Source organism: Colius striatus, chromosome 1, assembly GCF_028858725.1.
Source record: "Colius striatus isolate bColStr4 chromosome 1, bColStr4.1.hap1, whole genome shotgun sequence".
In the NCBI taxonomy this organism is placed as follows: domain Eukaryota; kingdom Metazoa; phylum Chordata; class Aves; order Coliiformes; family Coliidae; genus Colius; species Colius striatus.
Window position 1 is genome coordinate 203,997,404 of NC_084759.1, and position 15,123 is coordinate 204,012,526.

Here is a 15,123-nt window from a genome sequence, read left to right on the forward strand (position 1 = left end):
CTTAGCAGATGCTGGAACTCCTCTGTGGGGAGGAACATGGATTTAGAACATGGGCTGATGGAACCACTGATTGTTGATATTTGAATCGAGCCAATTTCCTTTTCTTTTTCTCTCTTTTTTCCTTCCTCTTTCTTGCTGTAAATGGAAGCTCAGCCTGGAACAAAACGTTCTGTTTTAGGCATTTGAAGGCAAATGGAGCTGCTGAACTGCCCACGCTGCTGCTGACCCTGCTGCCACCCTCCACAGCCTGCCTGCCTGAGGGCTGTGAGGTCCCTCCTCCACGGCCTGACCTCAGTGTGAGAGTGGGCTGCAGGCTCACAGGGAACCAGCATGAGGAGCAGAAATAAGGGCAAGCTCCCTTCCCCTTCCCTCTGTGAGCCTAAAGGCACCCATAACTCTAAGGGGTGCCGTGGCTGTGTTGGGGCTGCCCTCACCTACATCAGCTGAGCATCCCACCCCTCTGAGCTTTCTGGGGTTTTTTAACTGAGAAGTTTTCCTCCAAGATCATCTTTCCTTCTGCATGGGGAGAAGGACAAGTTCATAGAGTCATAGAATGGTGGGGTTGGAAGAGACCTTTAGAGATCATCCAGTCCAACCCCCATGCAGAAGAAGGTTCACCTAGATCAGGTCACACAGGAACGTGTCCAAGTGGGTCTTGAAGCCCTCCAAGGAAGGAGCCTCCACAACCCCTCTGGGCAGCCTGGGCCAGGGCTCCCTCACTCCAACACTGACACAGTTTGTCCTTATGTTTAAATGGAACTTTTTGTGTTCCAGCTTCATCCCATCACCCCTTGTCCTGTTGTTAGATACCATAGAAAAAAGTGCTGCCCCAACCTCCTGACACCCACCAGTGGGATATTTCTAGCTACTAATGAGATCCCCCCTCAGTCTCCTCCAGACTGAACAGCCCCAGTTCCTGCAGCCTTTCCTCGTATGAAAGATGCTCCAGTCCCCTGATCATCTTGGTGGCCCTGTGCCTCTCCAGCACTTCCCTGTCCCTCTTGAGCTGAGGAGCCCAGAACTGGACACAGGACTCCAGGTGAGGCCTCACCAGGGCAGAGCAGAGGGGCAGCACAACCTCCCTTGACCTGCTGCCCACACTCTGCTTGCTGCATCCCAGGATGCCCTTGACTTCTTGCCCACGAGGGCACGTTGCTGGCTCATGGTCAGTTTATTATCCACCAGCACTCCCAGGTCTGTCTCTGCAGAGCTGCTCTCCAGCAGGTCTATCCCCAGCCTGTCCTGGTGCAGGGGGTTGTTCCTCCACAGATGCAGGACTCTCCCCTGGCAGAGGTTCCTCTCTGCCCAGCTCCCAAGCAGGTCAAGATCCCACTGAATGGCAGCTCAGCTTCTTCCCTGCTGGCTACCTCTGAAGGTCTGTGGTGGTTTTGTTCCAGCTCATCCTGTGTTTTCACAGGTTCTTGCTAGCAGGTCCATGCAAAGCCTGCTCTGGAATTCCAACCAACCTCAAACCACGACCCTTTGTACCATCCCCACAACAGCCAGCTGTGCTCTTGAGCAGCAGCTCTGCTTCCCCCCACCCCCACTCTCTCAGCCAGGAAAGGAGCCCTTTTACATAAGAACGTTTATTGACAGAAATACATGATGCTCTCAAAATATATTTGTAGGAAAATGCAAGAAGAATCTCTACAATCCAGTTCCTCAGTAAATTCCAGTGTAAATCAGACTCCTGTCCCCTACACAGTACATAAGAGCTGCAGGATATTGTGCAAGATTCAACGTGGAGACCACCGGGCAAAGAGGTTCTCCTGCCGCAGCCCCGGGTGGATGATGTCTTTGGGATGTCTCCTGTAGGCAACAGTCACAGTATCAAACCTCATCAGCTGGCTCCCAGCACTGTGAGAAGGGAGATAAATGGCCCTAAAATATTTACACGTTCCTTGTGACTCTGGAAACGAAAAGTCTCTGGGCGAGTTGCTCCCTGAAAGGTAAGAGCGAGGCTCTCCTCCTACAGCCTGCTGGGTGTTAAAGCTGCTGTGGGGAGGGAGAGGAGCGTGGGGAAGGGAGGAGGGGCAGGGAGGGAGGAAATGCCTGGCTTAGATATTTGTACTTTCATTGGTTTTGGTCTAATAATGACGACTCCAGTCTACAAAGAGAAGGATTAAGGCCAAAGGCGCTCGCTGCTGCATTTCCCGTCTCATCTTTATCTGTCCTCCGAAAAGAATGCTCTCAACGTAAAAAAAACCCCACCCCCAGGTACTGGTTTGGGGGTTGGTTTGTTGGGGTTCTGGACATAGTTCTTTAAATAAGGGGAAGGAAAAATCTCCTATAAAATCTCAGTGGTTTAAAAATACGGTGTCTGGAAAAATAAATAAATGTACAGTTGCTGTTCAGCTGGAAAGCACCGCGGAGCACGTGCTGGGCAGCCCGCGCTGCTCGCCCTCTGCGCCACGGCACTTAAGGGTGCTTGATCTCAAGCCTCTGTAGGGTTCTCCTGAAAAGTCTTTGGACCTGATTCATTAAAGCACTTTGGCATCTCATTGCTGGGAAGGGGGATCTTTAGGCAACGTGCCTCAGCTCGCCTCGGGGGTGGCCCTGCCGACGGCACCCTCACGCCCCTCCAGCCGCTGCCACCACGTGTCCTGCCGCAGTGATCCTCGTGAAGGATGGACACACGAGGCCACCGACCTGCTGCTCACCTCCTGGGGCAGCTGGGAAGCAAATGTGCTCCTGAGAGCACTGGCAAACGCTGAGGTGGGTTCTTTGAGCTCTGCTGCATGGTCCCGGAGCTGAACTCGGTGCTGGCCGTGGCGCAGGGTTGTGTGGGCAGGCAGGAGGTGTTTTCCTGCTTGGTGGTGAATTGTGATCCCCTACCAGCCTGGCCTTCAGCTTTGTGTTTATAATTCCCCATCCCACCCCACCACCCCCCTCCAAACTTGCAGTGCACAGGTAAGTGAAGTGTGCTGGATACGTTGCTAATGGATAGCAGGAATATTTACATACGCAAACACGGAGGTGTGAAACTTCCAACTCAAGAAGGGAGAAGAGGCAATCCCTTTGACAACACCTGTCTTCTGTCAGCATCTGTCCTGGGGCCCAGCAGACCACCCTGATCCCCTCCTGCTTCATGAAGACTGACTCAGCCTGGGTTTCTCTGAGCTTTCCATTGCTCAGCTCTGCTTTCCCCCCGGCTCGGAGCAGCTCTGGGGAGTGGATCCCCGTCGTCCTGAGCTGGTGGCAAAGGCTGAAGCACATCACCCCATCCAACGCAAGGTTTGTGGCACGTGGGGGAGAGCAGCTCCTGTCTGCAGCTCCTCTGGCTCTCCAAGGGCTTGTGACCATCATCACCATCATCTGCTGGGAGATGCACTCGCTCAAGTGCACTCTGGCCCTCTCCTCCCTTTCCTGTGTGCTGGAGGATGGAGTTTTGCTCTGATCCCTGCCTCTGCTGGGGCTGAGCTGCTTCACCAGAGCCACAGCAAAGGTGGGATTAGGTGCAGAAAACCAGAAACGACTTCAGTCCAGCCCCTTTCTGCTCCTCCATGTTTTTCTTTTCCCCTCTGAAGGCTTATGGCAAAGGGAGACCTGGACCTGAGACCAAGGGCTACAGGACAAAGCTCAGCCCCAGCTTTGCTGCTGAGCTGGAGGTTTCTTTGCAGGTCTCTGTTATTTTACTGGCTTTTGAAGAAGAGCTTGAGCGTGTGAACTGAGCTCATAAACCTCTCGGAGAGGGAAACACCAAGGGCTGTACCGATGGAAAACCCTGACCACCACCACGCTACCTGGCCCGTGTCTCTCACCTCTTCTCCTGCTCTCACAGGAAAACACAACCACAACAATCACAAACCACCACGATGCATGGAACCCACAGCCTCAGGGCAGGATGGATGTGGGCTGGGAGATGCTGCTGCATAGCTACTGGAAAGCAATCAACACTTCTGTAAGGAAATGCAGAGCTGGTCTGCACTTGAGCTGACAAACCCCCCCTGACCTCCTGCCTGGGCTGGTGACCAGGAGTCGCTCTTGGTCTTGTTACACCCTTCCTAGGAGAGATGAGCTCAAGGAACCACTCCTTCCCCACCCCACCCCCAACACCTCTCCTGGTCTCCAGCTGGGTGCAGGATCCATCCTGCAGCCCTTTGTGGAGCAGCTGGTGTGGGGCTGAGCATCCCTTGGGGCTGAGCATCCCTTGGTACTGCTGCATCCCTCCTCTCCAGTTGGGTCTGGTTGTTTCCCTGGGGCACAACATGGGGCTCTTGTGCGTTTTAGCCGTCGCTTTATGGGGAGAGGATGGAAACTGGATGGAGAAGGAACAGGCTGTTGCAGCTTTTTCTGCTCAATACCTGTCAGGAAGGGCAGAGCGTGGGCCAGAGGATTTGTATAGCTCTACATGCTGGTTTGCTGTTGGGAGATGTGCTCCCTCACCCATCCTGTTTCCAGGGATCTCCTTGTCTTTTCGGTTCAGCTGGAGGATGAGGGTGGTGTGGTCAGATGCAGGATGGGAGGGGACACTGTGGGAGGAAGACACCAGCAGCTCTTGGGGAGCAGAGCCCCCACCTGTTTGCCCACAAGGGTGATGGGGGGATGCTTCTCTGGATGTGGCCACCACGGTGGTTTGAGTTGATGATGTGCCCCAGACGTGTCTTCTCACATCCCTTCCTCTTCCATCCTGCACCCCACATGGTGGCAGGAGGGGCCATGATTAGCCTCTTAAGGGAATTTTTGCCTTGTTTGGGAGTTGTGTGTGTGTGTGTGTGTGTGAGGATTATGGGGGTTGGTGGCTTTTTTGGGAGGGATGGTGGTCGTTTTTAGCTTGATCAAGTCCTGTATCCTTATAAATGTGTGTCCTCCTCTTCCTCCAGGTCCTCCTTCATGAGGGTGTCAAGAGGAACGATCCAGCTGTCCCCAAGCTCACCATTGAGGTTCACCTTCTTCTCCTGCATCTCAGAGGAGGTCTCCATCACCTCCAGCGTGGGGTTGTCGTGGTAGCCGTTCTCCATCGTCTGCAGCTCCTCGGTCAGGCGCTGCTGAGAGGAAAGCAAACCCAGAGACTCCAATGAAAAACAGCTTGTCTGGGCTGTGTGTGACACCTGGGGGCCCTCCCCTCCCCACCAGCCTCAGATGCTGCCCCAGACACAGCTAAATAACCATCCAGAGAGACTTTCACGCTGAGGCTGGGGGGGCTGCAGGCAGCGCCGGCGCAGCGAGGGGATAGCGTGGAGCTGGCAAAGAGAGAGACTCTGCTAATGGTGGGAGAGAGGAAAGAGCAGCCAGAGACGTGTGGAAAACCTCCAGGAGCAGCTGCCAGCCCTGCCTTGGTCCCCCCAAGGATCTTGGGAAGAGGCTGAGCATCGCTGTCTCGCCCTGACCCCCTTCCGTCCCTGAGTCCATCCTTCCTCTTCTGCTCTCTCTGTCCCTTTTTTAGCTGTTTTATTGTTCTTCTTCCCCTCATATCGAGTGCAGCTCCCACCTTGCAGATGCTGCTGTCCCCCCATAAGCATCATCCATCCTCACTCTGGAGCTCTCAGTGGGAAGCAGGCAGGGAAAGAGCAGCCCCTTCCCCCTGCCTTTCCCTTGGGCCTTTGGCTGAGTCACAGATGGATCAGGCACTACCCTGCCCTGCTCCTTTGGTACACCGTGCTCCAGCCCCTGGCAGACACCCATCCCTGCACCTCCTTCATCCCCATCCCACCCCCAGGGACTCACTGTGGAGCTGCAGTCCTCAGCCAGATAGACTCCCCCCTGTTACAATCCACCTGGATTTACAGCTTGATTTATTACAGTGCTCCTACTAAATGCCAGGAGACAGGTGTGGGAGGGAGTCCACGGAGAAGGAAAGGGAGGGAGAAGCAAAACCGCAGCGCTTGGCACTAGCAAGGGGGCTGCAAAGATGCTGCTGGGGGTCCTCTGAGTCCCACAGGGCAGGGGGGATGTGGGCAAAGATGAGGGGGCTGCTCAAAAGCAGAGGAGGCCCCTGAGCTCTTGCAGGGGCTGCTTCACCCTGGGGGGTTGCTGATACAACGCCCCCTGGATGGATGGGTGGGTGGGTGGGTGGGGGGATGCTCGGGCAGTGCTTTCCCACTGTGGCAAAGTCCCCCCCGCCATGCAGCCAGGGGCAGGGGGCTGCAAAGCTGGGCTTTAGTGGGCTTTAGTAGGCTTTAGTCCTGTTAAAAGCTACAGAACCCTCCCAAGCACGGGGAGGGGAGGGAGGAGGGTGAGAGCTGGGGGTGTTACGGATGCGGCGCCCACCCCTCCGCCCCCTGGGTTGGAACTCACATTAAAGATCAGGGCCACATGTCCATCATCAAACCCGGGGAGATCAGGGTGGATGTGCTGGTTATTTCCAAGGTAAAACCACAGCAGGGTTTAAAAGGGGAAATGGGGGTGGGGGGGGAGGAAAGGAAGGTTGGAGAAAAATAAATAACAAACTTTCAAGTCATGTTTTGGAAAAGAAGCAGGAGGAAAAACCAAAGAAACCCCCCAAAACCAGAGCCATGGAGGAGAAACGGGTTGGATTGCTCTAAACAACGGTTTGGGAAAAGATCTCTTGCCGTGTTGTGAGCAAGAGCTGTGCTGAGGAGCTGGCAGCACTTGGCTGGGCTTTGGCCACCCTCCCCTGGGGCTGGGGGTGGGGGTGTGTTTACCTCCAGAGCCTCTCCCCCTGTGGCTGGTGCCTGCTGCTCTGCACCCTGCTCCTTGGGGGACACTCATTCCCACCCCTACCAATGCCAAATTTCTACCAGTTTGCTGAACAACATTGGGCAGGAATGTCCCAGGAGTCTCTGTTCCTGCTGAGATGCTTTTTCCCTCTGACCAGGGAGATGTCAGCCGAGGCTGTGAAACTCTGTGAGCTCCAAGAGGACCACAGGGAAGGTCAGATATCTCTCCTGGGTTTGCATCCTGCCCCGTTCCCAATCACAGAGTCATTTTGGTTGCAAAAGACCTTTAAGCTCATCAAGTCCATCACTCACCTCACCCTGCCAAGCCCATCGCTAACCCATGGCCCTCAGCACATGCTGAGGGGAAAGCAGGGCTTGGCACCCCCTGGGAAGGAGGGAATGAAGTAGGATGCAGGGCTTTGCTTCTCCATTGCAAGGGTAGTTTAATTGCATCAACTGGCCTCATTTTCCCCCTGCCCCCCTTTTGCTGAACCCTCAGCTCCTGTGGGGTGTGGGAAGGGCCAGGCCCTGCAGGTGGATGCTGCACTGAAATCACCCAGCGTTGCTCCCTGGCGTAAAAATGACATTATTTGTGCTTTTCCATGCCTGTTCCTCCTCAAATCTTGCTGCTGCTGCTGCTCTGAAATTTGGCCATGGCCCAGCTCCTGTCCTCCTGCTGTCCTCCCACCCTGCCCACAGCCACGGTCTCTCTGGGAAGATCAGGGAGGTGATGGTGGGCACCCAACCCTCCTTCCCTCCTCAGAAAAGGATCTGCTGACAGTGGGGGTTTTTGGGGGCTGGGAGTATGGATGGGTTTGGAGGGAGGCTTGGGTTGAGAAAGCCTTTCTTATCAACATCCTGCCCCAGGGGTGCTGCCCTGTGCCCTGTGTGGCAGTGGGAATGATGCTCACTGCTGTACACACCCCCCCTCCAGCCTGTCATCTCCCTCATTTCCATCCTGGCTGCCCCAACGGGCAGCTCCTGCCCCTCCAGAGCATCCACAGCCACCCCAGGGCTGTGCCTGCTGGGTAAAGCCAGGACGTGTCCCCCCAGCAGAACTGGCAACAGCGATGATCTTCACCTCCTGCAGATGCCTCTGGGACAAAAAGGCGTCGGGCTCCTTGTCCCCAGCTCCCACTGTCCCGCCTTACCTGGTCCTTCTTCTGGGAGAAGCGCTGGTGGCAGCAGCCGTAGATGGCGGCGATGAGCAGCAGGGACCCGGCCAGGGTGATGATGGTGATGATCAGGGGGGTGCTGAACTCGTCAGTGATGACCATCTCCCTCTCCAGCTTGTCGTAGGTGATGTTGGCGATGCCGAGCTGCCGCGGGAGGGACGGGTCAGGCCCCGAGGAGGCCCCTTCCTCTGCCACCCGCCCCCTCGCTGCTCAGGGACACACTCACCTCCTCTAGCTTGTCCTTCTCCTTCAGCTCTTCAAGGACTTTTTCAGGGTCCAAAGGGACTGGGGGGTATAAGAAGCTGGGATCAGCACAAGGAGGGGAGAGCAGGTTGTGTTACCACCACCTCCCACTCCCTGGGGTGACCCCCTTTCTGCAGGAGAGGGATGGAGATGGGCAGGCATGAAGCCAACACTTGCCTCCAAGGCTAGAGAAGGAGCCAGGACTTCTCCTGGAAGGTAGACAGCCCCAGAGACTTCTTCTCCTGCAATGGGACAGCCCCAGAGCCCTCCAGTCCTCACCAACCCCCAGCCCCACTGCAGGTCTCTGCTTTAGGAGGTGATTTATGAGTGAGACCAGCAAGGGGCTGTAACCAGCTCCTCCAGGCCATGCCCTAGGAGTGCAGGATTCATCCCCAGGGCCTGGAGCTAGGGAAGGCTTGAGCACCTTCCCTAGCTCCTGCCCTGATGAGCAGGATGGAGCTCAGTCCTTCCACCCCCTTGTGCTAGGGCAGTGTGATGTCTCCATCTTCCCAGCACCCCAGTGTTGAAGCAACGTTTTGGCACCCTCAGGCTGAGCTGGATTTCCCCAAAAGGCTCTGATGTGGGCAAGAAACTCCCCAGGCACTTGGATTTGAACCACTTGAGAGGATTCTTTTCCTCCTGGGGACAGGTCCCTGCCTTGACTTGTCACGGATGGGAGAAGGCTCTGGTGCAAAGCTCATTTCTGAAGCCCATCGTGCCTCTCCCGAGGAAAGGAACCCCTCAGCCAAGCTCTATCAGCCCCTGAGGGCCGTGCCAAGCCTCAGGCTACATCCCCAGGCCAGGGTCCCCCGTGGCAGGGCAGGCTGGGGGCTGGTACTCACGGTGCAGCACGGGCTGCAGGGCCCAGTGCCGGGCGCGGGGCTGGCGGGCGCTGAGCAGCACCGTGCACCTTTCCCTGCTGCTGTTGAACACGTGCTGCCCCGTGGAGCAGAAGCTCTCAAAGAAGGAGATGTTGCTGCTGGCACTCCTCCATTCAGCCTGCAGGGACAGGGAAGGCTCAGCATTGTGCCCCCCCAGCACACCCCCCTCCCTCCATCCCTTTGTGCTGCCCGGATGCCGCCGGCCCTCCCAGGGAACAGGAAAGGTTTAAAAGGAGTTTCTTTATGAGGAGCTGAGCTCTTGGCTGCTGTTCCTCACCGGGTCCTGTGCCTTATCTGAGAGACACAGCCTTTGGTGTTACAGGAATAGCAGGTCCCTGAGGGAAGCAGCAGTGGTGGGGGGGGGCAGGGGAGGCTGACGGGACAGGGCTGCAGCCCCCTCTTTGCTCTGAGAGGCACCTGTGGCACTCCCACCACCCACATGTCTATCTTTTGCCCCCACTAAAGTGGGTCCCTGTCCTCCCTAGAGCTTCCCCACTCCTCTGTGGCTCTGCAGAGGGAAGAGGAGTTGTTTGAGATAAGCTGGAGCATCCCTGAAGGGATCTGGGCAGTGCTGGAGGGGTGACAGAGGGGCTGGCTGTCCTCCCGAGGCTTTAGTGTGAGGATAATGGTTGGACTTGATGATCCTAAAGGTGTTTTCTAACCAGAACGATTCCATGACTCTTTTTGCACCTGCAGAGGTTCCTATGATGCTGTACATACAGCTCCAACAAGCACAGATCATGCCACAGGCACAAGATCTTGCTTGCACAGACCCTGTGTGCCCAGAAATCCTCCACACACAGGCCCTGGCTGGGAAATGCTCTGCTCCTGCCTCCTCCAACACCCCAAACCTTCTCCAACACTCCAGACCTTATGACCCTCTGCTCCTTCTCCAGCACCCCAAACCTTCTCCTCCCTTTGCTCTTTCCTTCTCCCACACCCCAAACCTTCTCCTCTCTCTGTGAGCAGGACCATCCTGCTTGCTGCAGCGGGGTGGGAGCTGCCTGGCCTGGGAAAGCCCCTCATGTCACCTCACCTCACCTCACCTCACCTCACCTCACCTCACCTCACCTCACCTCACCTCACATTTGCGAAGGGAGGTGGGGACAGGACACACTTGCCAGGAGAGCAGCCCCAGGGCAGGAGGTGAGGGTGAGCTCAGCCGCTGCCCCTCGCCCGTCCTTTCGCCCGGCGCGGGGAGGCGCTGAGCCCGCAGCATCCCCGGCACAGGGAGGAGCTGAGCCCGCAGCATCCCCGGCGCGGGGAGGCGCTGAGCCCGCAGCATCCCCGGCGCGGGGAGGCGCTGAGCCCGCAGCATCCCCGGCACAGGGAGGAGCTGAGCCCGCAGCATCCCCGGCGAGGGGAGGCGCTGAGCCCGGCGCTGAACCCGCAGCATCCCCGGCGAGGGGAGGAGCCGAGCCCGCAGCATCCCCGGCGCGGGGAGGCGCTGAGCCCGGCGCTGAGCCCGCAGCATCCCCGGCTCAGGGAGGCGCCGAGCCCGCAGCATCCCCGGCTCAGGGAGGAGCTGAGCCCGCAGCATCCCCGGCTCAGGGAGGCGCCGAGCCCGCAGCATCCCCGGCTCAGGGAGGCGCCGAGCCCGCAGCATCCCCGGCACAGGGAGGAGCTGAGCCCGCAGCATCCCCGGCTCAGGGAGGAGCTGAGCCCGCAGCATCCCCGGCACAGGGAGGCGCCGAGCCCGCAGCATCCCCGGCTCAGGGAGGAGCTGAGCCCGCAGCATCCCCGGCGCGGGGAGGCGCTGAGCCCGCAGCATCCCCGGCACAGGGAGGCGCTGAGCCCGCAGCATCCCCGGCGAGGGGAGGCGCTGAGCCCGCAGCATCCCCGGCACAGGGAGGAGCTGAGCCCGCAGCATCCCCGGCACAGGGAGGAGCTGAGCCCGCAGCATCCCCGGCTCAGGGAGGCGCCGAGCCCGCAGCATCCCCGGCGCAGGAGCCGGGGGACACGCAGGCGGGGCAGCGCCGGGCTCGGCAGCATTGCCCGCAGGCGCTCGGCCCCAGCGGGGCAGGCCGGTGCTGTACGAGCCGCGGACGCTGGGCTGTGCTCCTTCGCTTCGCACCAGCCGCCGTCACCCCGCGGCGGCTGCGGCCTCTCCGCCGCCTCCCGCACCCTCCCGCCCGGCCTTTGGCCGCCGCTCCGCCTTCCCCGGCCCGCAACAACACCGGCGCGGGGAGTGCGGAACGGGGAGCCCCCGGCTCTACAGATGGAGTTTCCTCAGGGTGGGAAACGAAATGCGAGGCGAGGCTCTGCGGCCGGGGGCGGGCAGTGCCCAAAGCCCCTCCGCGGCCGAGCCGGAGCGATTCACCCGGCTCGGGGCAGGACGCGGCCCCGGCCCCGCTCCCCCCGCCCGCATTCCTTGGCCGGAGTTGAGAGGCGCTGCCGAGCCGCTCGAATCCGGTTCCCACACTGGCAGGGACCTAAAACCAACATCCCCGAGTGAGGTAACGGCCCCTGAGTCAACAACCCAGCCCGCCAGCTGCGCGGCCCGGCGGCTCCCGGCGTGCCAGGGACCCCCTCTGCCCGCTCCAGGGGCTGTCCCCGGCCTGTCCTGCTGTCCCGGGGCTGTCCTGCTGTCCCCGGGGCTGTCGTCCTGTCCCCCGGGCTATCCTGCTGTCCCCGAGGCTGTCCTGGGGCTGTCCTCCTGTCCCCAGGCTGTCCTGCTGTCCCCAAGCTGTCCTGCTGTCCCAGGGCTGTCCTGGGGCTGTCCTGCTGTCCTGGGGCTGTCCTGCTGTCCCCAGATCTCTGTGTGTCACACAGGAATCCCCTTGGCTACTGGGCTGTGGGGCTGGGTGGTCTCAATGGTGCTTTTGCATCCCCTGGCTCGAGCAGGCTCTGGTGCTCCCCAGCATCCTCTGACTCTGCTGACTGGGCCCATCCTCATCCCAGCTGGGGATGGGATGGCATGGGATGGGATGGGATGGGATGGGATGGCATGGCATGGGATGGCATGGCATGGCATGGGATGGGATGGGATGGCATGGGATGGGATGGGATGGCATGGCATGGCATGGCATGGCATAGCATGGCATGGAGGAGGAAGGCTGGTGCCCTGGAATGTGGTCACAGGGTTGTGTGACTTAACCACAGCTCAGGGACACCAGCCACTTCTGGCACTGTCACCTCCTGCTTCACCTAACACATTTTGGGACTGGGATGAGTGACAGAGTACCCACCCACCCATCCATCCATCCCTCCATCCATCCACCCATCCATCCATCCATCCATCCATCCATCCATTATGAGGAAAGGCAGCAAGACCTGGGGCTGTTTAGCCTAAAATAACCTAAGGGGAGACCTCATGAACACTTTAGGGATCTAAAGGGTGGGTGTCAGGAGGATGGGGTGGCACCTTTGTTCTGTGGTGGCCAGTGCCAGGACAAGGGGTAAGGAGCACAGGCTGAAACAGTGCCCCTGGCCCAGGAGGAGCAAGTCCTTTGGTGCTGAGGTGAGGGAGCCCTGGCCCAGGCTGCCCAGGGAGGGTGTGGAGGCTCCTTCTTGAGAGGTTTCCAAACCCACCTGGACATGTTCCTATGCCCCCTGAGCAAGGGGAACCTGCTTTAGTGGGGGGTTGGGCTGGAGCAGCTCTAGAGATCCCTTCTAACTCCCACTATTCTGTGATTCCATGACCCATCCACTTACCTATCCATCCACCCATCCATCCATCCATCCATCCACCCACCCACCCACCCATGCCAAGGCTGGAGCTCACCAAGCAGCCACCAAAAACCCAACTGAAGACACACATGTGAGCCAGACCTTGGGAAAGTTCATCCCACACAACATGAGGCAGGGAGCTAATTAAGCCTCATGAAGAAACTCCTTAAGATCCTACTGTAATCAAAGGAAGGAGAAGGGGTAGAAGGGCAGGTGGGGCGGGGGGCATGGATCAAACTGTTCAGTGCTGGTTAACAGCCTCATCTGAAAGAGGAAAAGTGCTGAGAACCAACCAGTCCATCAAATACTCTTCAGTCCACAAAGTGCTACCAACCTTTGGTCTGGGTTCTTTTCAGGATTTACTGTTTGTGGGTTTTGTCCATCCTCTGCGTGTCTCTGGGCTCCCTGCTGCTCTGCCCTCTCCCCTGCCATCAGGGATGTCCAGATCCCCCTACCACTGAGCCCCTGGCTCCTCTCTGGAGCTGAGCTCTCAGCACAAAGCTCCCCTGATTCCTGCAGCCCCGAAGTGGAGCTGTTTCTGGAACACTCCTCAGAGCCGCTCACTTTCCTGTTTTCCCACGGGTTACGAAACGCAGAGGGGTTTGTGTGTTTTTTTCACTTTGCTGTCAAGATTTGGCTATGAGACTTGTTTACCAGGGCCTACAAAGCAGGGAAACCAGATAGTGCCATTTCTCTGTTATCTGCCTAACTGGGGAGGCATAAAATTCGTGGCAACTCTTGAGGAAGTTCAGGGCGAGCGTGCGGGAGGCGTTTGTGGCAGCCGCGATGCCGTGGCAGGATGCACCCTTGCACTCCTCCTGCAGCTCTTCCCAGGCAATGTTGGCATTTGGCACTAACAATGCCTCAGCTCCTTACGATGCCCCAGAGGAATCTAAAGGGAAAGGGGGTGGCAGATGTGCTGGCTGCCAGTGGAATGGGCAAAGGGGAGCTGTGGGTGTTGCCAGATCGTGATGGCTGCCCATCTCTGAGCTCACTGGCACGTCACGGTGCTGCAGCACTTCCAGCCTCACCCTGAGGTGCTGGAGCGTGTCTAGAGACAGGCAGTGAAGCTGGTGAAGAGTCTAGAGAACAGGTCTGATGAGGAGCAGCTGAGGGAGCTGAGGATGTTCAGCGTGGAGGAGGCTGAGGGGAGACAGAAGCACTCTCTGCAACTCCCTGACAGGAGGTTGTAGTGAGGTGGGGGTCAATGTCTCCAGTAGAACACAAGGAAATGGCCTCAAGTTGTCCCAGGGGAGGTTTAGGTTGGAGCTGAGGCAGAACTGTTTCCCTGAGAGGGTTGTCAACCCCTGTGCCAGGCTGCCCAGGGAGATGGGGGAGTGCCCAGCCCTGGAGATATTTCAAAGCCGCGTAGCTGAGGTGCTGAGGGCCAGGGGTTAGTGATGGGCTTGGCAGTGGGAGGGGAGGGGTTGGACTTGATGATCTTAAAGGTCTTTTCCAACCACAATGATTCTATGACCCCTATTCCCAAAAAGCCTCCCAGCACAGTTCCAGGAAGGGCAACATCCCCATACAGTGTGGCTCTACCCAGGAGGAGGAGGAGGGAAGCATTAAGTTCTCCAGGTGCTTTAGGCTCCAAAATGAGATTTCTGTCAATCTGATGAGCTGTTTTATATACCCAAGACATAAACTGATGAGAAGCTTTCCCAGGGTGGGCACGGCTGCAGGTGCCCACATTGCACAAAGCAGGGCAGGGGATGGACAGCAGAGATACAGGAACCTGAGCAGCTATTTCTGATGCTGTGCAGCACAAGCTGTAAGAAATCCTCTAAAGTGCCAATTTCCCAAAGCAAACGCTGCCTCAGCTGTGCTGAGCTCCAGAAACCAGAGCGTTGTAGTGCCAAAACCCACCCTTGAGCCTTACTCAAAGCTCACACACCATGACTCCACCAAGATCTCACCAGCCCTGTGCTGTTGCCTCTTCATCTTTATCCCAAGCTTAAAATTTCAGCCTATTTAGAATTTATCAGTGTACTGCACCTTCCCTCTCAGAGGAAACTCACAGTTTCCACAGGAATCATCTGAAGGTGGGAATCCTTCAGAAAAGCCACCAGACAGTGCCCACACACCACAAGGAGGCTTGGTGTGTAGTCATGGGTTTGGCTTGCCTCTCCCCAGCCTTAGCACAGCATTTTATTAATCCCTGGTCTTGTAGAGGGTCTGAAACAAAGGAAATGGAGGGTCTTTTTCACTCTCCCTTTAGGGTTCTATGAGAGCTGATACAGCATCAAGGAGCCCAGAATGTCCCCAGCCCCAGGCTGCTGTGCTTCCCAGCTGCTCTGCAGCCACATGCCACCCTAGCCCAGCTGTGGGGCTGCAAGATCTCACCAAGTGCACAACAACTGTGGAGGAACTCCACATCTTTTGCTTGTTTTTTGTGATGAACTTCTGACCCCTCTGCAAAGACCAGTGGGAAGCCTTGGCTGAGGGAAAGTTTCACCCTCTCAAATTTCCCACTGCTCTTGATGTGAGATCTGGGCAGGCTCAGCTGGTACCTCCACTTGAAGAAGACCACAG

General features: G+C 57.7%; 1 protein-coding gene across 4 annotated transcripts in view; it reads right to left on the minus strand.

Annotated features, from left to right (window-relative positions):
- Positions 1-1,570: 1,570 nt before the first annotated feature.
- PODXL (podocalyxin like) overlaps positions 1,571-15,123 on the minus strand; it is a 50,742-nt gene continuing 37,189 nt past the window's right edge. The window contains exons 5-9 of one of the 4 annotated variants that reach the window (XM_062020279.1): positions 8,881-9,037; positions 8,022-8,080; positions 7,772-7,939; positions 6,238-6,294; positions 1,571-4,985 (exon numbers count right to left, since the gene is read on the minus strand). In XM_062020279.1, coding sequence (XP_061876263.1) covers positions 4,794-4,985; positions 6,238-6,294; positions 7,772-7,939; positions 8,022-8,080; positions 8,881-9,037 — 633 coding nt within the window. In that variant the 3' untranslated portion in view covers positions 1,571-4,793. Of the gene's footprint in view, positions 4,989-6,237; positions 6,295-7,771; positions 7,940-8,021; positions 8,081-8,880; positions 9,038-15,123 lie in introns of all 4 variants that reach the window. The other 3 variants (XM_062020278.1, XM_062020281.1, XM_062020280.1) reach the window with 3 other exon arrangements.